Source organism: Anopheles cruzii, chromosome 3 (genome assembly GCF_943734635.1).
Source record: "Anopheles cruzii chromosome 3, idAnoCruzAS_RS32_06, whole genome shotgun sequence".
NCBI lineage: Eukaryota > Metazoa > Arthropoda > Insecta > Diptera > Culicidae > Anopheles > Anopheles cruzii.
The window spans coordinates 15,431,419-15,451,845 of record NC_069145.1 but is presented as its reverse complement, the minus strand read 5'-3'; the positions used below and the strand labels follow the sequence as shown (position 1 = coordinate 15,451,845).

The following is a 20,427-nucleotide window of genomic DNA, read 5'->3' as shown; positions in this document are numbered from 1 at the left end:
AATTCGGTCCCACCCGAAAGGTACGTGACCCACTCTTGCCTACCTGCGTCTGTTTGGCTATCGATTAACCCAGCCAGCCGCGGCCAGCAAATCGTCAGCAAATCCACCGTCCACCGGGTGGTTTATGTTGATTGTTTTAAACATTCTAATGCACTCGCCAAACAACTCGCCTTTGTCCACTCGAAACCCCACAACACAGCACAAAACATGGAAAAGACAAACGAAAAAAAAACGGGGGGATAAACATTTGACAAACAGACAAACTGTCCGGGCTCCAGGCCGATCCCAGCGAATCGGGGGCAAACCACGAGACTTCAAAACGTGTCGAACCCGATGGAAACCCGATCTTTGGGGTTGTGTGGCCTGTTCCTGGCCCTGGTACACTGAACAGCCCAAGAAACACTTTTCCGGTTACTCTCATGACATGACCTACCCACCGGAACCTAGCGAGACACATACGCCCGGCATGGCCGTAAAATCGTCAATCGCTAAGTTCGGTCCACTAGAATCCTCCTTTTCCGCTGTGTCGTTGTTAGGGCTAACCTCGGACCGCGAACTTATCTCGTAGCCTCGTAGTTGATTGCCTTTTCCTGAGCTAACCTCATCTTCTGTTTCCATTCTCCATTCTATCCCAACAGCCTAGGGTTATGCGAGGACAGCATCGGATCGGGTGTACTTCGTCTACGGAACTCTTCCACACAAAGTGCGCACTGTCCAAAAAGGGTCCTACCTAGCTGGGAGTCAGTCCCTCGACTGGCGGTTCGGTGAGGATCAACCCATCAGGAATCAGGCGCGCGCACGCGCACACACGCACCGGGGCACACAGTGCAGCGCCGAGTCGCCCCGATGCACGTCGAGAGTATGGTCAACTGCAAGATGAGCGGCCAGCACAACGATTCGGTCGAGGTGGAAAGTCTGCTGATGGGCCCGTGCTGGAACCAGTCGACGAGCGTCACCGATCAGTACCTGCTCGACGGCCACAAGCTGCTGCTCGAGGCCGACCTGGACTCGCTGCCGAGCGATGGCGAGACGCAGAAGAGCTCGATGGACGTGCTGGAGAACCTGCTGCTCAACTCGACCGGCGGCCCCGGTGGCCCAACCATCACCAGCAACTCGAACGGCCACGGAAACGGTGGCAATGGCGGTGGCGGTGGCGCCGGCGGTGGAGGACTCGGCGGAGACCTGAAGCCGCTGCCCTCGTTCACCTCGTTCAACACTGGCCACCTGTCGATCAATGGGATCTCCGGCTACCATTACACGGCGATCGCGCAGCGGTTGCCGGAGGAGAACAACAACTACGCGCAGAATTCGTACTCGCAAGGAAACGCCAATGCTGGCGCCGCCTCTGGCGGCTCCACCGGCACCGGCACCGCCGGTTCGGCGACGTCCGCCGGCAGCGACAACAACATCGTGTCCTCGACCTCCACCTGTCTGCCGGACTCGGTCCTTAACCCGGCCGAGGTCGACGGGGGAGCGAGCGTCAGCCACTGTCACAGCCTGCAGAACGTGAAGCTGTTCGCCGACGGTTCCATCGATGACGGGGGTGGAGGCGGCGGGGGTGGCGGAGGGGGCGGTGGTAAAATCTTTAGTGCGCCCGCCGACAGCTGTGCGATGACCGGGCCGGACTCGGTTTCGGGGGCGCGGATATTCGTCGACACGAAAGAGCTTTCGGAGTACGACATGAGCTCGATCGAGGACATCGCGGCCATCATCGGATCGGCGATCGCGGACACGACCGTGCCGAGCTCGAAGGTGGAAAAGGAGGATGGTAACGATACGCGCGACTCCTGGATGGACTTGGACGCGTGGATCGAGGGCACCTGTACCGGGGTGCCGGACGCGAAGCTGATCGTGTCGCAGCAGGACTCGCTCAGCGAGCTCATCCTGCCACACTCGCCGGTCTGCTCGCACGGCACCGCTCCGAATGGTACCTCGTCCACCACAACTACCACTACCACCTCCACGCTGCAGAGCCTGCTGACGCACGGCTATATGCCGCTGCTCCAGAATCGCCTCCAGAACGGGCCGCCGGTGAAGCTGGAGGCGCCCAGCTCGACCTCCGCGTACTGCGGCGACCTCATCTCGACCTCCACTAGTCCCCCCGGGTCGGTCGTCTCGACCTCGACCGACCACAGCCTCATCCTTAACGGACGGTACCTGCAGCAAACCACCCACCAGCCACCGCCGCCCCACCAACACCACCACCACCAGCACCACCAACAGCACCAGCAGCACCACGGTGGCGGAGGGCTCCACCACGGGCACCACCACCAAAACCCGCACAATCACCACAACCACCACCACCATAACCACCACAACAACCATCATCAACACGCCGGTGGATTTGGGGGCCTAGGGACGGCGATCGGGCAGAAACCGGACGGTCTCTGCAGTCCGGAGCTCCCGGGCGGTCCTTTGGGCAATTTCCCGCACACCACCACCAACAACAGCAACAGCAATAGCAACAACAACAACAACAACAGTAGCAGTACCTCCAACGCCAACGGCCACGCGTCGTCCTCGGCCTCCAACTCGTCGTCCTCATCCACCTCCTCGTCCTCGTCGACATCGTCCAGCTCGTCGAGCGCGAGCAACTCGCCGACGACACCAAAAAGTAAGCGGCGCGGCCACGGCACCAAACAGCAGCAGCAGCAGCAGCAACAGCAGCAGAAGCTCCAGCACGGGTTAGTCGGTCAGCAGGCCGGTCCCACGTTACACGCCCAGCACCAGCAGCAACAGCAACAACACCATCAGCAGCAACTGAGCGCCCAGTCGCAGCAGGCGGCGGCCCTCAGCTTCCAGGCGGCCAACGATCTCAGCGGGCTCCTCGGCAAGGAGAAGCCGGTGCACCGGTGCAACATCTGCAACCGGGGCTTCCTCAACAAGAGCAACATCAAGGTGCACCTGCGGACGCACACGGGCGAGAAGCCGTTCCGGTGCGAGGTGTGCGCCAAGGCGTTCCGCCAGAAAGCGCACCTCATCAAGCACCAGCAGATCCACAAGCGGATCGGCCGGGACTGACCACCGCCGTCGCCGTCGCCACCGTCGTCGCCGTCGTAGCGTATTTAGTGACACTCGTACCTCAGAGGCCGCCGCGTGGAGTGGCCCGCCGCCGCGACATCCATCGCGTCCTATTTATTATTCCCCTTCGTCCCCCACCACTCCTGGAGGTCCCACGGGGGGTCCTTGTGTATTATTGTGTCCCCCGTGCCGAGTCGGGCTCCGAGTCCGTTCCGTTCCGTTCCGTTGGGCGATCGTCTATTTATTCGCGTCGGCAGCCCCCTTGTGTAGATTATTTCCCCCCGCGCTCCACACTGCACTGGGTCTGATCCCTCCCCGATGACGCCATTGCTACGACGCCAGCTACCGCAGAAACTGCGGAAGACTCTCCTGGGCAAGACAGAGGGGCAGGGTTCTAGGGTAGGCAAAGCTAGGCTCCAGGACAAACAAGAGTCAGGGCAGACAGGGGAGGTTTAGGGGCGACAAAGTGCAGACAATCGTCCTCCAAACCACTGCGGCCCTAGCGGAACCGGCAGAAAAACACTCTTATTATTGGGATTGGCCATAAGGTGAGGAAGCGCGGCCCGGCGCGGGTGGCCCAGGTCCTGGCGACGCCGTCGGCCCCCCTGCCAGGACGTGTAAGTACCCGAGATGTGGGGCTGTAACAAGTGTAATTAACAGTGAAGCTTAGAGCATGCTTGAATGAGCGACCCCGACAGAGACAGACAGAGAGAGAGAAAGCTTAGGCCACCGCCGCCGAAGAGAGCGAAGAAGAAGAAGAAGAAGCGGGCGAAGAACAAAATATGTGCAATTTTTAACTTTAATCATATCGGATCCTTTAGCGTGGTGCGTGGTCAACACTATCGTAGCGTAACGTTTGTTTGCTGATGAGTAACACACTCTCTGATGTAACTATATTTTCACCTTTTCTCGGCACCCTTGCCAGCAGCGCAGCATCCCCATCCTAGGCCCCCAAGGTTCCCAAGCTTCCCTCCCGGGCGGGCGACTCCGACCCCAAATCGGAGTCGGAGTCCTTCCCTTTACGGCACAGCAGCCCTTCTACGCCCTTCTTCATTATTGTGTAATATGTTAATGTATTTTTAGATACATAGATTGGTTCGTTTGTAAAAAAAAACCTCTCTACGCGTGTGTAGCGTAAAGTGTACAGCGTAGCGTGTATGCCGACAGCGAGAGAAAGAGAGAAAGAGAGAGAAAGAGGGAGAGAGAGAGAGTTGCTAGGGACTCGTTCAGCCAGTGCTGACGGACGGCCCATGTACGAATATATATACATAATATAATATAACTAAACTAATACAAATCGTTCTGTTTCGGAAAGAGCCAGCCGGGAGCGCATCGAGCGATGGTTCAATACTCTTAGGTTCACCTGTTACTGTTGGGTTGGCCAGCGAACTCGACTCGACAAGTCTTGGAGATTAATTGATGCGAAGATTGACGACTGGCGCGCTAGGTTTAACCATTGGCCGAGAGAGCTGTCAGTTCGGGCGGTATTGATTGAATAAACTCATGTGGATCATGTTGTTGATCGTGTTTGATTAAAAACAAAATCGGTGTGTGTGCCCGCGTGTATGCTTTTATTTCTATTGTTCTACATTACTTCATTCTACTGTGGCCTATCATATACGCACCTTGGCCGTTGGCATGGTGACAGCCGTGCTGCGAACCGACAGCAATGGGGTTTTGACAGACAACAGACCTTTGCTTAGCTGTTTTAGTGTTCGTTTACTCAATAAAATCAGCAACAGGGCACTAGATGGCCGTTGTATTATGCTAAAAGCTTCGACGCTTCGTTTAGTCACGTTACCGAACAGAAAGGAAAGAAAACGGCGACACACGTGCACCAAACCAAGCGGTCCGACCCCGAAAACAAAACGGTTGCACCAAATCGAATTATGCAGTTCGCCCAGGAGGCCCGACCACTTTATGGGCGCCCAATTTCGTCGTCGAAAGGCCGAAAATTCGGAAAATTGGAGCAATCGCGTTTATTGGTGCGATCTGTTTTTCCGCGTCCGCCCGATGCCGAGAGTGGTGCCTCCTTGCAATTAGCCACCATGGCCATCGTGTGTCGCTATAAAAGAGATTAAAAATTAGTGGCTTATGGGGGGCCAGGCGGTGGAAAATCGAATCGAACGAAAGAAAACCCCGTAACCAACCGGGGCCAGGCTTACCGGAATTGGTTTAATTGGAAACGCGCAAACGCAAGCGAGATTGAGGCAACCGCAGCGCGCACCTTGCGCGATCTGATTGGCCCACGAAGAGATAGACGGAGCGAAAGAAAAAGGAAAACGTTGGCCGCAAATTATTGCTATCCACCGCTGTCGTTGATCATTGTGATTGCACCCGCGGCAACGGCGCCGTCGTCGTCGTTACGCTGGACGTGGATACTTGCGACAGTACCACACACTTGCCGCCGTGTATCACCGAAATCACCGTCCCCAAATCAATCGTAATAAACCCGCTGTGCCGATCAATGTCCTCGGTGCAGAGCCACCTAGATCGCCCAATGATTATCACCTGCGACCGCGACCACGACAGAGGGTGGTCGTTCCGTAGCTAACGATAGGGCGCCCGGCCATTGCGCGGACATCATTAGAAGACCACGCCAATGTTTGGCCAATTACGCTGCGCTACGAAAGACTTCAATGCACGGGTAAGCGACGAAAGGCTGCCTCGCGGTTGCCGGTTTCCCAAACTGCAGCGATCGATCCCGTCGATTGGCCAAACACTCAAGAATGACTGGTATTAGGACCCACCATCCCGACTTCCCGAGTTCCGCCCAACTCTTCCGCTCTTCGTGGTTGGAAATCTGACTCTCGTTTCGGCGCTAATTTTCTCCGATTTCGATCGCGATCGACGACGACGACGAAAAGTTTCACTTTTGCCGATCGAGCGATAGGACGGCCCTGATACCCGGCCGACTCGGTGTCAGTCACCTTCCGCGGGCGGCGCTTCCGTACCGATCCGTTCGAGTTTTTGATCCCAACAACGACGTCGGTGACAAATCCGTCACTCACGACCGGTCAATAATGACCAGTCATTATCGAGGGCGTTAGGGAAGTGATTGACAAATTAGCGACTCCCGCAGCATGGGCCCTTTTCGGTGCCTCCTTCCCTTCCCCGTCGTGGCGCTCACCGGCGCCGTGATCGCATTAGAAATTGTTCGCTAGCTCGCTGGCTGGCTACAGTGCTTTATGTTACACACGATCATAAACGTGTAGCAGCCCGTGGCCAGGGGCCAGCAGCTTTTTTACGGCGTCGCCGGCCGATCCAATCTCAATCATTACATCGGCCTCGGCCTCGGCTGCACACCGCGCGCCTCGATTGACCGCATCGCGCCCCGTTGAGGAAGTGGAGCAATTTCCAGAGGTACGAAGAAAAACTTCGACCACAGCGCGGCAGCGAATGTGAAATAAATATCTCTCGCTCTCCCGCTCTCTCCCTCTCTCGCGCTGCTCTTTTTCCTTCCTGCCCGGCACTCTAATGAGTCGAAACCGATTCGAATCACTGACCATGCCGTGCCCAGCGCGCTCAGGTTTCCTAAATAATCTTAACCCCGATTTTCTTCACTCTTCAACGTCTCTTCGTCTCGGGCCCACCGCAACCAGTACGGAGCCCTGCAGTACGGAGGGTCTAAGCGTTTTTCTTTTTGCTGGTTTCCCCCCCACCCCCATCCCGGCACTAGCAAATTGACCCAAATTCGGCTATTTCATCCGATTCAGTAATTCATTTACGGCCGGTGCACGGCCGCGGCCTGGCGCAAACCTTACTCGTAATCGGGTAAGTAGCTGGAAAATAACGCGGGCTGGAAAAATGGTGTCTTACCGAATTAGACGCTCGATCGGCACGGCGACGACCGTGCCGGAACTGGAAACCGGAAGCTCGGCATTGTTTACGTGGAGAAAAGTGCCACCATTTCGGAGCAACAACTGCGCTCCGCTCGGATCGACTCGGGGCCGAGCGGAAAACCTTTTTGGCATGAACCAACAATGCACAAACTAACGCCAATTTATGTTCAAAGTGACTGACTTTTAGCCACTCCGAAACGTACGGTTAAAAAGGTTATTTAAAGAGCCTAAAAGGGGCCACATTCAGACCCAAAAGTCGATAGTTTGGGGTACGAAAAAACACAGGAAGGATTGTTTTTTGGATTATAGGAGGAGAGATATATATGGATTTTTTAGCCTAATATAGGACTAATATAAGTCCACAGAGTTCAGCCTTCAAAGTCTACATCGTTCACGAGTTCTTGAGACAACGATTCCTGAGTATGAATCCAAGAAGCTTTTCTTTTCAAGCTACAAACTAGATTTTTGTCATAATATTTGAACCTTTTTAATCCGTAAACGTTACTCTGACAATGGGTGGAGATCTATAGAAGCCTTGTCGGAAGTTGTCGAAAAATTGAAAATTTCACCTCCGCCTTCCTTCACCAACTTCACAGTAGATAAGAAATCGTTCTCCAAATGTGTGTCCAAAATAAAAACTTTGAAAATAAAGCGGAAAGTCTTCCCTAATATCCGATAAAACCTGTAGTCCATTTCAACATAGAACGTTGATGCAAAGTGCTCGAGTGCTCGAGTGCTCGAAAGTTGGAAAACGGACGGGAAAACAGCAATAGAAGCTCGCCTCCCTATTGACTGTCCCACGGAATGCTTGCTATCCTTTAGATGATCATAACATAGTGTCCTACAAATCACGCGTTGGTGTCTCCGTGTGTGTGTGTGTCTCGATTGTTTAGCAACCTCCTGGGGCAAATTGCATTCCCACACTGTCGCCTGTCGAACCTCGCATCCACTGTCTAGACTCGCCGATGGAATCGATTTTTATTATGTAAATGTTCCCGTCTCTTGCACCGTCAATTGTGCAAAGACCGGACTCCCACCTACGGTGCCCACCCGGCCAGCATCAACCGGCATGTTTGATAGTGCAACACACCAGAAACACACACATATATTGTCGTTGCCCCGGCCCCGGCCTGGCGGTGATCTGGCACGACCGCCGAGACGTTGTTATGCCCACAACAGCGACGGGGCTTAGAAAAACAGAGGACCCTTGCCGGGCAACAAAGGCAAAGACCCCGGCGACGGTTCCGCGACGCTCGGCAACTTGACGGAAACAAATTTATCACAATTCTACACGCATTCGGGCCCCCACGCGAAACACCGCGACCCGCAACCGACAACGACAGCAGAAATGTGATCCTCCCTTCCAGCCCAAGCCTTTCCGGCGGTGACGTTCGCTGCTCTGGCGAAAGAAAATAATAACGGATGGTAGCGCAAACACACACACACACACACACACACACACACACACACACACAAACACGAAACGATCCCCTTTTTTGTTTGGATAAGTAGAGGATAATCACGCGAAGCGCCCGGAACCGAAATGACAAGGGATGCCCCGTCCGATAAGCCGCGCAGCTCAATTTATGCCAACAAAACATATCTTTTAACGCACCATCGGAATCGGTGGTTCGCACAATTAGAACTAATAATTTCTCCATTAACGCCGGGGCTCGGCTTCAATCAGCTTCGCCGGCTAATAGACCGCGGGTGGCTCCGTTGCTCCCCGGTCATCACCCAGTTCCTGTGGGACGCCTTCCTTTATTTTCGGGGCAGATTGTTGAAACAATACTCCACGTGCACCGCCGGGATTCCCAGCCCATTCCAGACACGCAACCGCTCGCGGGAAAGGCGCAGAGCCTTACCAGGCCAGCGATCCGCGGGTGGCCTCGCGTTCGTTCCGTGCATCATGCAATCTGCGATCTGCACTCGGCGAAGACGGCTCAAAAGGGCTCGCCCGCAATCGAGTTGCATAAATTGTGTCACTCGATTTAATTGCTAATGCGTCGCCATCGCCACGGCTGGCCAGCCGGCCGCGGTTGTGTGCAGTCACTACACTACTCCGGGCCATGTCGCCCGGAACCGATCACGCCTCTCACGTCTCCATTATCCAATTTGTTTGCTCGCGCCACATGTTTCGCGGCCCATGTTGCGGGCCAGGCCGGGCCTCTCGCCGGGGTCGCCAGGGTCGAGCCGGTGGTCCACGGTTCCCAGGAGGAAGCTGGGGACGGCGGGCGTGGGGGATGGGTGCCGTTACCCGGCCATTTCGCCGGACCGACGGATACCACTTCGGTACCACGTTCCTTTCATGCCACGCGTTAACCACTCGGTGTTCAAGAAACGGACCATGCGCCGATTGCGATCAACATAAGAAGTTAAAATGTTTATTTCTTAATGATTCCTAAATACTAAGGAGATTCTCAACACGGTCCCCTAAATCTTTGGGGAGATCATTTTATGAATACGGAAATGTACTAGAAATACCCAATGGATTGGGTCAACAGCTATTAGAAGACTTTAATCCGTTTTCCCAACCGAATGACAGAATTAGACTTCATCTATACGTTCGAGCGACACTAACCTTCTCCTTACGACAACCAAATTCCACCATCTGGCAGCTAATTTCAACTAGGTTGCAGCTCAAATAAAGACCATGCTCAACAAAATGTGATTATAAAATGTAAAATAGTAAATCCAGCATAAGCAACTAAAAACTAAAAGCAAGCCCCACAGTTGCCCACCGAAGGGTTACCGGCGGGATTGGTATTCAAAGCGACGCATCGTGTCGCACGAGCCAACCCGCGGGCAACAACCGACTGACTGGGGGCCACGACGTAAGATACATTCAATAAAAGTATATGGCTAGTAAATATCAACCTCTCGCTCTCACATGCGCCACCGATGCGATCACCGAGTTCAAAACCCACCCCGAGCCGGCTGACCACAATGGGAAAATGGCCGTGATAATGAAAAATTCGCGTTCAACTCGCGGCTCGACCGGAGAGTACGCTCTTGGCGGTGTGTCACGGTCAGTGTCACTCTGGGGCAACGTGAGTGACGAGCCGAGCCAAGCCGAGCTAGTGGATGGCAAATGGCCAGACCAGACGGACAGGCAGCGACCCGTGCTGCGGCGAGAGATGCTCACCTTCCCGAGTGCGCGTTGCGATGCGTGATTGTGCATTGATTTTATTTATTTCGCATTTGACGTACTTTTTCGCACATTTAGCGGCGATTGACCGGCCCCAGTGGGGTTTGCGGAGAGGCACTTTGAGTAGTTTTATTGGGGCGCATTAGAGAGGCCGAGCCCGACAGCCTGAGGGGCAGGCAGGCAGTACCAAGTGGTATGTGGGCAAATTTAGTCAAACATCTCTCCGCGCTGGCTGCAGAGAGTGGCCGCAGGGCACATTCCTTTTGCCAGCCGCACTTTGAAGTGTACCGCCTCACTAGGACACTAGGATGAAGCGATAAGTGGATCCTCGATTTGTTGTTGCGCCTGCGATTTGTGGGAGCAACGCAAGCGCATTGTTTTGTGCGGTTCTAAAGGAATAAAGTCCAATTTCTTCAACTTGATATGGCTAAATATAAGTATCACTAATAAAATATTTCTATTGCTATCAAAGTTATTATACTTTTTATAATACATTATGATGCATTGGCTTCGTAAAGGCGAAAAACGCTTTATGCTAAAATTATCTCTTTAGTGATGATAATAACATTCGGTTCTATAATGATCTGTCTGTCCCATCTCCGATATTAAGCTACATACCGTACCCTTGATATTTTAAGCATTTTGACTGTGCATCAGAAAAAGACATTATGTTTTGATCACGTAGAGAATAAAGTACGAATATGTTAGATAGCTTCAGATTTTCTCTACAGCAAATATTAACTTAGTTATGGAAAATAATTCCTTCCGTTACACATTGTCTAAACTTATTTTTAAATGGCCATTAGGATTTATTTCAGTAATTCGTGTTTGTACTAGACCGGTCAATGAACTTGTTTTGTTAATCTTAGAGAAACAGGCTGCGCCGTGTTTTTATAGCCTTAAGTGTTTAGTAAGTAGTGTAAGTAGTAAGTAAGTGTTAGTAAGTAGTGTTTAGTAGTGTTAAGTAAATATACGCATCAAGAGGTAACAAAAAAATGTCAATAACTTCAAACAAATAATTGAAAGATCAATGAAAGAATTAGTAAACATAAAAATAAATTATCAAAGAGATTCAATAAAACCAGTCATCGGATCATCGCATCATCATTAGATGAAGAATCGTAATGTTTGTTGCAGTCTCACCTAAGCACTTCGGCACGTCGTAACGTCGTAAGCAACATTGTTCCTGCTCGATGGCACACGTAGCCGGCCACTCTTCGCCCCTAGTCCCCTAGTCTTAGCCAAGCCAACTAACCCTGGGACCTGCCAGGAGACGGATTATTTGCAGATCACTTCCCGCGTTCCCAGTTGTGGAGAGCTTTTCGGGGCCGGAATTGGGGTCACAGCACGTGGCGTACTGGCGAAACATCACACGGCCAAGCCCCCCCGGGGTGGGAGACAGGTCCCTAGGGACGGGCCTACAAGTGACGGGTCAAACGCCATCCTCCGCCCATCCTCTCCGGGATGCATCTTCAGGCGCGCACCGAAAGACGCTCCGGGAGAATTCCGGGAACGGAACCGAAAAGACAACGACAACAACAACGGCACCAGAAATAGAAAGACACACAAGACGCCCGAATGTTGAGGAATTTTAAAAGCCCGTTCGTTGTGACAAACCGACCGACGATGGCCCCCCGCCCGGTCCCGGCGGGGCCGCGTAGTTGCAAATGGCTCGTAAAGATAAGTTTGTTGACCAGTCGACCCGACGACGGATCGTGCCGGGACGTGCGCCGTGTCATGCGGGTCATGCCCGTCCGAGTCGTGCGGTGGACTCGCGCGGATGGCCCCCGCTGAACGGCAAGTGGCCACCTGAGCGCGCGAGGATCGCGCGCTATTAGTCACCACGCGCTGCGACAGAAGGTGACAGACTTTTTACTTTGCACCGCTTGCAGGGAAGCCATTTTCACGATCGACCCCGGCAAATGATGGCATCGGGATAGGTGGCCACACGAGGCTCCGTTGGCCGACTGACCAAACGGTGATAAAATGTTGATATGTGTTTATGCCTTTCCTTCATCGTTAACGGGTCAACTGGCCCAACTGTTTGGTACTATATGGGACGATAGTTGACATCGGGAAAGGATTGGGGCAATAGGACGCTAATTGTGTTGAATTTCAAATTCCTGACTCCATTCTTCTGGCGCACGACCACCAAACTACAGACAATTACAGGCAACTCCGCAATAAGCAGCCATTTTAAACGATGTTGAAGAAAAAGGCCAATTTACGGAATGGCCACGTTGTTCCACTGCCGCCGGAACCCCATTTGGCACCACCATTGGCCCCGATGCACCGGGTCGGGTTAATGCGCGGTTATGCTGTGTGCTATTTGCGATCCGTGGTCGGTGGCCCCGCTTCAGGTTGGGGTTGAGTATGTTTAATTGTTGCCTCCTCGTCAGATTGCGGCGCCGATCGCGCGGAACTCCACTCCCCGACCGACCGATTGCTATCATTTCTCGGAGCGTAGCTCAGTATGTAGAGCCTATCGCGGAGGGTCATTAGATCGAAAGTAGTACCCCGATTGTGGTCTGCTTTGTCGTCAGTGATCCGCACGCGAATCGACATTGATTTATAAGAAATTTGTAAAAATAAGCTCCTATAACATATGCTATAGGAAGGAGCTCTCGGGCCGGTTATTGTACGCTCGCTTAGCACGTCATCTCCCCGTAGCGAGCGGTCAGCTGAGCTGGGCGAGTACAATCAGGGCTCAAATTCCCAATCAACCGCGTTGATTGCGCCGCTAAGCTTATTCCATAAAACGCGCAGTGCCACGTACCGCGGGATCGCGGGACGGGAACGGTTCGCTAGATTAATGCATGTAAGCACACTATGTTCCCAGCCTCATAGTGTCACAGCCTCCCCTTGGGAGCGATGGGAACTCCGGCCGGCACGGGCAGAGAGCTTCCCCGTTTCGGAATATGCAAAGCAACCAAAGGCAGTACCGTAATGCCGCGAGCTGGCGTTACGGAGCCAGGCACCTTACTACGACCCTGCGATCAACCTGCATCTCCCTGCTCCCAGCAACCTTGGGAATGTGATGTGCGCCACGCAACAGAAGACAGCTCTGCCATCAATAGAGGCATCTATTTGGAGGGAAATTACTATCTGATTTCCATCGTCGGCGTTTAGGTCTCGTTCGGCGTCTAGGGACGAATGCATCGCATAGGCTCATGCCTTTTCACACCTGCGCGATTCTCGGCCCGATTTTATTGGTTCCGAATGCCGAAGGCCCGTGAACCAAGGGTCGCTCGAGCCAAGGTGTCCAAGAATTTATATATCTTTCCTCTGGGCCCACATGTCGATTGGAGTACCGCGTTGCCGACATACTGAGTCACTCTTAGTTTTCCGAAGGCCTCGGCCAGACACCTGCGACACCCATCATCAGCCGAGATTAAGGCCTTCCTAACCTCAACGAGAGTCCGCGGCTCCTAATGGTGCCAATTTGTCGGGAAAAGCGTGTAAGACCCGAGACCGACCGACTCTGACGAGGAAATGGTGCACTCGTCGGCAACTAGCGTCACTGCGCAGGGCAAGTTCCCTTTTTCTGTGGTACAGCATGCAGCCAAACGAGCGCACCACAAGCCCCATTAAACACCCTCTAAACGAGCGCTCAGGAGTCCACTTTAATCAATTTTAATTGCTATTCAAAAAATTAATTTACGCACTACACACACAGCACACAGGGCCACAACAACCTGGGAACTCCGGCTTTGGGGCAACCGAGCGAGTCTAGACCGTGGGCCACTCGGGCTACAAGATAGGGGCACTCCAAAACGATCGCTACGCGGGTCTCGGGAGAGGGAACGAACGATGGAACAATAAAAGAGGCCCCGGCGAGTTGAGGGGCCCCCAAAAACCAGTGCAGCCCAAAACGTGCTCCCGGCCTTGTTGTATCCGAGCGTTGGTCTAGGCCGAGACCGTACCGAGCCGAGCCGTCCATCGCCCACCAGTCGCAGCACATAAAAAATAATGATAGTAACATGAAGTAACAAACCGAAGAAAGGGAAACATCCGAACCGGGGTACCCGTCCGTAGGGTCCGTAATCTCGGACTCGGAATCTACGACCGATCGCCGCGGCACTCGCAGCATCCCCGCCGACGACGGCGAAAACGTGGGAGACTTGCCGCGGGCTCGTGAAGAGATGTGTGATGGGGTCCTCCGAAACCGCACCGCGCCGTTTGTCTGTGTGTGGGTCCCAAGCGGAGCGCGGTCCCGGAAAGCGGAACACTAAAAGAACACCGGAGGACCCGGTCGACACACACAGAGCTCACAATAAAATCCCGACAAGCCCGAAACTACCCGAAAACTGGCCACCGGTGCCACGGTGAGATGCACTGAAGCTGGTGTTGGTGGCGATGGTGCTGCCCCCAAAACCCCGGGCCTCGTGGAGTCGGCGTAGTCGTGCCCCTTCCAAGACCCCTCCCCAGCAAGACCGTCAAGATCTTGGACTTCGCCTTGGACTTGGACTTGGCTGTGGTCCAATCGTTGGTTCTTTCTCACTCGCTCGCTCTATGTGTCATCGGCTAGCTCTTTCTTCCCCATCGGGGTCTCTCCCCAGTTCCCCTGCGTACCGGTCCTACCAGTTTACCGCGCACCGTGGAGTGGAACCACGGCACCGTACCAAAGCCGCTTATGGCTCCGGCTCCGACCACAAACCGACCCCGAGCTTGGCAAGCGAGCCGAAGGGAAAAAGTGTGCCATAACCTAAATTTCTTCTTTCCTTCATTTCTCTTTCCATTTGGCGTTCGCGCGGCCCCGTGGCAGAAGCGCACCCCACCAGCAGTTGGGTTGGTGCCGCACATCACCACCACCACCACCAGCAGCAACACCAACCAACTCCAGCGCTGGAACTGGAGGTCTGGGTCTAGGCCACCGGGGGCCGCGTCAAAGTATGGGACTACGCGGGCGAGTTACTCGCAGTCCGCGAACTCGGACTCGCCCCAAACCGGAGTGTCAGTCCCGGAGTGGGTCTTCACTCGAGCGCGCGTTATCGTGCGTCGCCTTATACTGGGTTGATCAATAAGTTTCGCACTGCTGCGAGCCTGATTTACTTTGCTATGTTGGTACACTCTTCACATGAACGCATGTGAAATTTGATTGCACTCTTTCAATTCGTTCTTTGTTTAAAAGCCACAGCAAAGGTAATTTATGAACGAATGTTGGAAGTATGTAAGGACTCTTCACCTTCAATTAGTACGGCAGAAAGATGGGTTGCTGAAGCTAGACGTGGTCGTACAAGCCTTGAAGACGATCCACGTAAAGGACGTCCAAAAACAGCAACAACAGAAAAATACAGGATATTGTATTGGGAAACTGGAAGAGATTTTTCAAGGGAAACGTAAGACTTAAAGAGATTTAGTAGAAGCTCTAGGCATCTCTTTGGGCAACGTAAGCAATATTTTAACTGAAGACTTCCATCTGTTTCCAGACCTAAATAATGTCATGCATGGACTTACTGAACTTACTGAACAGCCTGGCCATACCCCAGGCCAGGCCTCGGACGCCAACGCCAAAACTGGTTACAATGGGCCAACGCAGGAGGCAATTTGAATGCGGAACCCAGACCCCGGTGCCGGAGTCCACCTCACAACTCGTTTCAACTTAACGACCTCTGGCGCACCCGGGGGCGCGAATAAAGCCGCAGCACGGTCAGCCTTTTTTCGGGAGACCCTTGCGTTCCCTTTTTTGGGCACTTGGACCGCGTCCCCCCCGGGTGCTGGTGCTCAATCATCATCGCGCCTCGCACCCTCGTGTCCAGCCCGAACGAGCTGGAAAAGTTCGTGGTGTCTCGGCGGAGTCTAACCTTTGGCCGTGCCAAGCCCTCCTGGGCGGCACCCTACCTTCGGAAAGGGTATGATTTGAAAAATGATGCCCACCTCCTCTCGGGGGGCTGGGTCCCTGTTTCCTGTCACACCCGGTTCCCGCTATCAGAGAGGCCGCGCAATCTGTCGCACGGACCAACACACGAAGGCTTCCGCCTTCGATAATAATGAAATTCCGGACGATAATGAAATATTAGCCAGCGCGCTGTGGGGGCGGTGCGTGTGGTTCGGTTCCACAATGATTACAGGCACTAGCCCCCCGTCCACCCCCGACACGGGCGAAACAATGCCCGCCACTTTTGTTTACCCGCCGGCCGATGGTGCCACTCCAAACAACGTCACAACATTTTGTTGGGGGTCCCATTGGGTGTATTGGGCGGTGGCAGTCGAGATCACTGTAATCGTGTTCTTGGTCTTCGCGTGGCCATCGGAGCAAAAGAGCACCACGCGCGCGGTGGAGCGTTTGACCGGTTGCGTGGCATTTCGGCGGTCCGACCCGGACTTCGACAGCTTATCATTAGGTTCTTGGGACCGGGTCTCCCGGCTCTTGCCAGAATGTGGGTCACCCGTCAAACCGGCGGCCGGACGGCACCCGGAACACGTCCACCGGCACATTCTAATTTGCCCCGTCCCCCGGACCGGCCAAAACAACAATCGAACTCGTGCGCCGCGAACGTGAACGGTTCGCGATCGATCGAGTTCTTTGTCTGCTGTGACAGTTTATTAACACTTGTGGCAACCCTTTTTCCTGGCCTGGCGGCCCGTGGCCGAAATACTGGCCGCAGCGATTTGGAAACGTCATACATCATCGGCAGTCGACATGTTTCACACCATTTGACAGGCGGCAGCCCGTTTCCCGACCGAGACCGCCTCGGGCAGAAGCGTGATCTGGGGAAGTCCGTCCGCTGGGTCCCCGTAATCAGTTTATCTTACATACACGCCAGAGGGTATCCTAACGGGCCACGTTTGGCACGGTCGCCTCGTGGAGATATTCCAAATTTAGAAGCAGAAAGAATGTTTAATTGAGCAGCCCAAACGTGACCAAGGTGTCGAAGGTGCTCTGCACGCCCGAAGTCTTTTTGCATTCCGGCAAGGGTGGTTTCTTTTTTTGTTGTTATATTGCCGCTCATAATTGGATTAGGGAATTCGGAACTGTAGTTTTCGGGGCTCTCAGAGTGGCATGTAAAGTTGTGATGAGAAGTTTTTCCTGAAGACTTCGATCGTTGCTCATCAATCTCATCAATTGATTACTCGTCTCACCAAACGCGCTGCTTGTTTTGTTTACAAAATATGCGATCGTTTGACGTTTGATTAGTCGGGGCAGCGTCGCATGAAAATATTGATGCCGAATTTCTCAACATCAAAGTGTGCGCATTTCACCACGCATTTGTCGTCGTTTGTTCGGTCGAAACGTTGTGTCTACAATCCTTTTGAACTGAACTTTTTTGTGGACAAATTTTCATGTGAAATACACAGCTGGTCAATGAAATAGGTAATTGTGTGAAGCTGATACAATTTGAACTGTACTCAAGCCATTACTAAACCAATGATCACCAAACTAATACTGTACTTAGATATACTAGTTTATGTCATTTTTTTGCTATGTTGGTGATACTTATGTCAAAAGTGACAGGTGTGTTACAACTTATTTTGACAGCGGTCTGATTTGGCCTGGTCAATAAAATAGGTAATTCGTTGTATACGCTGCGATTTCACCAGACTTCTTGAAAGGAATTGGTTTATTTGATCTTGCTGCAATCAATGTTCAATTGTGAATCTAAAAAACATCGTTTTTTGCAGGTAGGACATCCAGAATGGGCAGATGCACTCATTGCAACCCTGGGTAAAGAAAGATTGTGAAAAATATGCGTAAGGAAGGCGCAATGTACGAAAGCATCGCCAAAGTACTAGGAAAATACTAAATTTTGTGAGAAATGCTTTGTTGTGGATAAAAACAAAAGAAACGCGAGATAGACCAAGAAAAATCAAGCCAACGAGACATCATCGCATATCATTTTTGGCCAAAGTGGATACGTTTGGTTCGTCTAGAACGATTTGCTCAATAATAAATAACATTATTAGCCCAAAACCTTTCCATAGGCGGTTGCAAGAGGCTAATCTACCAGGGCTAATTGCAAGAAAAGTGCCACTATTGATTAAAAAAAATTACAGATGAGGTAACAGTTTGCTGCTCAATATGGTTCATGGCAAGTACCGAGGGTTACGAAAAATTGGCATAATATTTTATGGAGCGACGAAACCAAAATAAATTTGTTTCGTTTGGACTCTCAGTGTAATGTTTGACGACCTGCTGGCAAATAATTCCATCCCAGGTTTACAAAAAAAGTTTTAAAACATGTAGGTGGAAGTATCATGATTTGGGAATATTTGTCATGATCTGGTATAGGTCCCTATTTCAGAATAAAGAGCACCATGAATGCTTTCGAGTATAAGTGAATCATGAAAGACGTTTATGCTACCTTACGTAGTAGAAACCATGCCACTGAGATGGATATTTCAACCAGAAAACGATCCCAAGCATACGTCATAGGTTATGAAATCGTGGTTTGATGGCAATATTGTGTCACTTTTGCCTTGGTCAAGTCAGTCTCCTGACTTAAACCCATGAAAACTTGTGGAATACCTTGAAGCAAAAGTTAGCTGGACAATAGTTTTCAAACAAAGATGAATTGAGGCAAAAATTGCGGCAGGACTGATATTCCATTCCAGTAAAAACTTGTCAGGGTTTGGTTGATTCACTGCCAAGAAGAATGCATAAAGTGCTCCAAAACAATGGTGGATATACGCGGTACTGACTAATTTTGAAATAAAATATTGACTTTTGATAATAAAAAAGAGTAAACCGTGTAAATTCATTAAAATTTGCCCTATACGCAGAATTACCTATTTTATTGACCAGGCCAAATCAGACCGCTGTCAAAATAAGTGGTAACACACCTGTCACTTTTGACATAAGTATCACCAACATAGCAAAAAAATGACATAAACTAGTATATCTAAGTACAGTATTAGTTTGGTGATCATTGGTTTAGTAATGGCTTGAGTACAGTTCAAATTGTATCAGCTTCACACAATTACCTATTTCATTGACCAGCTGTGTAGATACCACTCTACCTTTCGGTATCTTCCGGGAATCAGATCTCCCTGGAAACTTGTGGCTGGACCTTAGTCTTCGACCAATAAATAACTAGATGCTAGGATTAAATATTGAAAGAGCAAATTAATTAAATGTATAAATTGGAGCATCACATTGGAGTATGAAATGTATAAATTGGAGCATCATTGGAATACAAAGACTTTATTTATTCGCCCTTTTCCAATGCACGCCAATGTTAAACAATCTCAACGATTCTGGCTGCATACCTCGGGCAGGCTGTTGAATTATTTTATGAACAACATCATTACTGTACATTCAATATTTTCTCATTAAACCCGACCTGAGCACCTGACCCTGAAGCCCCCTCGCCCGGCTGGACCAGGCTGGGCGCTGGGCCACTGGGCGAAAACCAATAAAACCCAAATTTAACATCATTAGCTTAAAATGGTACTTGAACTCGAATACTCAATCGAATCAATCGGCCGATTCCGTTGCTTTCACGGCACCGCACGGCAGATTTGATTTGAGCCCGTGCAAATTTTTTCACCCAAAATTAACCCCCCTTTTTCGGCCCAGGTACGAGGGTGCGGCAAATTGGACATGCAGATTTAACCCCTGCCGGCGCGCGCAATCATTTACATACCGGCCGGCCGGGCGGCCGAGTGGCCACCGTGCCACTCGTAATCGCATCGCAGGCCTTCGGCCTAATCCTAATTGCAATCATACCCGGCCAGGCGGCCGGCCGGCCAGCAACTGGCCACGAAGCTGACCTCAAAAGGAGCGCCGAGCGCCCCTCGAGAGCCGCTGGAAGTCTGGGGCACAGATGGTGCGATCCCGATGGAGGTTGCTGATGCTCTCTTCTGTTTTCCCAACTTCCACCGCAGCAGCAGCAGCAGGGGAATAATTACTCCTGGAGCCGCTCCTTACGCCAAAAAAACCTATCCAAACTGTCTAACACCTAGACACTCACCGTGTGCTCCGGCTCGATGTGGAGTGCGAGGTGATCGCAAAAATCTAATCGTGTCCGGTGATGGTGGCCACCGATGGAATCAACACGCCAGGCTGGTGGCGGCTGCCAGGCTGCGTCCTGGCTGGCTAGCCCGGGTCCGGATTTTTCTCTCGGAAAACCGCAAAACAATGCACGCTCTGACCCAGAAAGTCGGCATGGTCTGGAGCCAACGCGCTATTGATCCTCGGGTCCGACACCGACGAGCCGATTGACACTGACAGCACAATCGTACGCATCCTCGACGGTCTGTGTCTGTGCACAAAAACTACACGCGTGTCGGCGAAGCCGCCAGTGGATCGTCGACTTGAGGTCGCTCGGCGTACCGAAACCGAACCGTATCGGCCTGACGTAGCCACGCGAAGGACTCCCTCGCCAGCTTCTATCGCTATCTCTGGAGACTTCAAAAATGCTTCGATAATTTCACCTCAATCAAAACGATTGCCCTCGGGGCCATGGTCGGCGCGAT

At 52.0% G+C, this 20,427-nt stretch overlaps 1 protein-coding gene across 1 annotated transcript; it reads left to right on the top strand.

Annotated features, from left to right (window-relative positions):
* The first annotated feature begins 846 nt into the window (after positions 1–846).
* Positions 847–3,021, top strand: LOC128273632 (ichor). Its single transcript, XM_053011647.1, has 2 exons — positions 847–2,465; positions 2,547–3,021. The coding sequence occupies exons 1-2, from the start codon at positions 847–849 to the stop codon at positions 3,019–3,021; spliced, it is 2,094 nt and encodes a 697-aa protein (XP_052867607.1).
* Positions 3,022–20,427: the final 17,406 nt, after the last annotated feature.

Coding starts and splice junctions, on each gene's coding strand:
- LOC128273632 (XM_053011647.1), top strand. CDS start 847: ATGCACGTCGAGAGTATGGTCAACTGCAAGATGAGCGGCCAGCACAAC. Junction 2,466..2,546: donor AACAGCAACAGCAATAGCAA/CAACAACAACAA, acceptor GTCGTCCTCATC/CACCTCCTCGTCCTCGTCGA.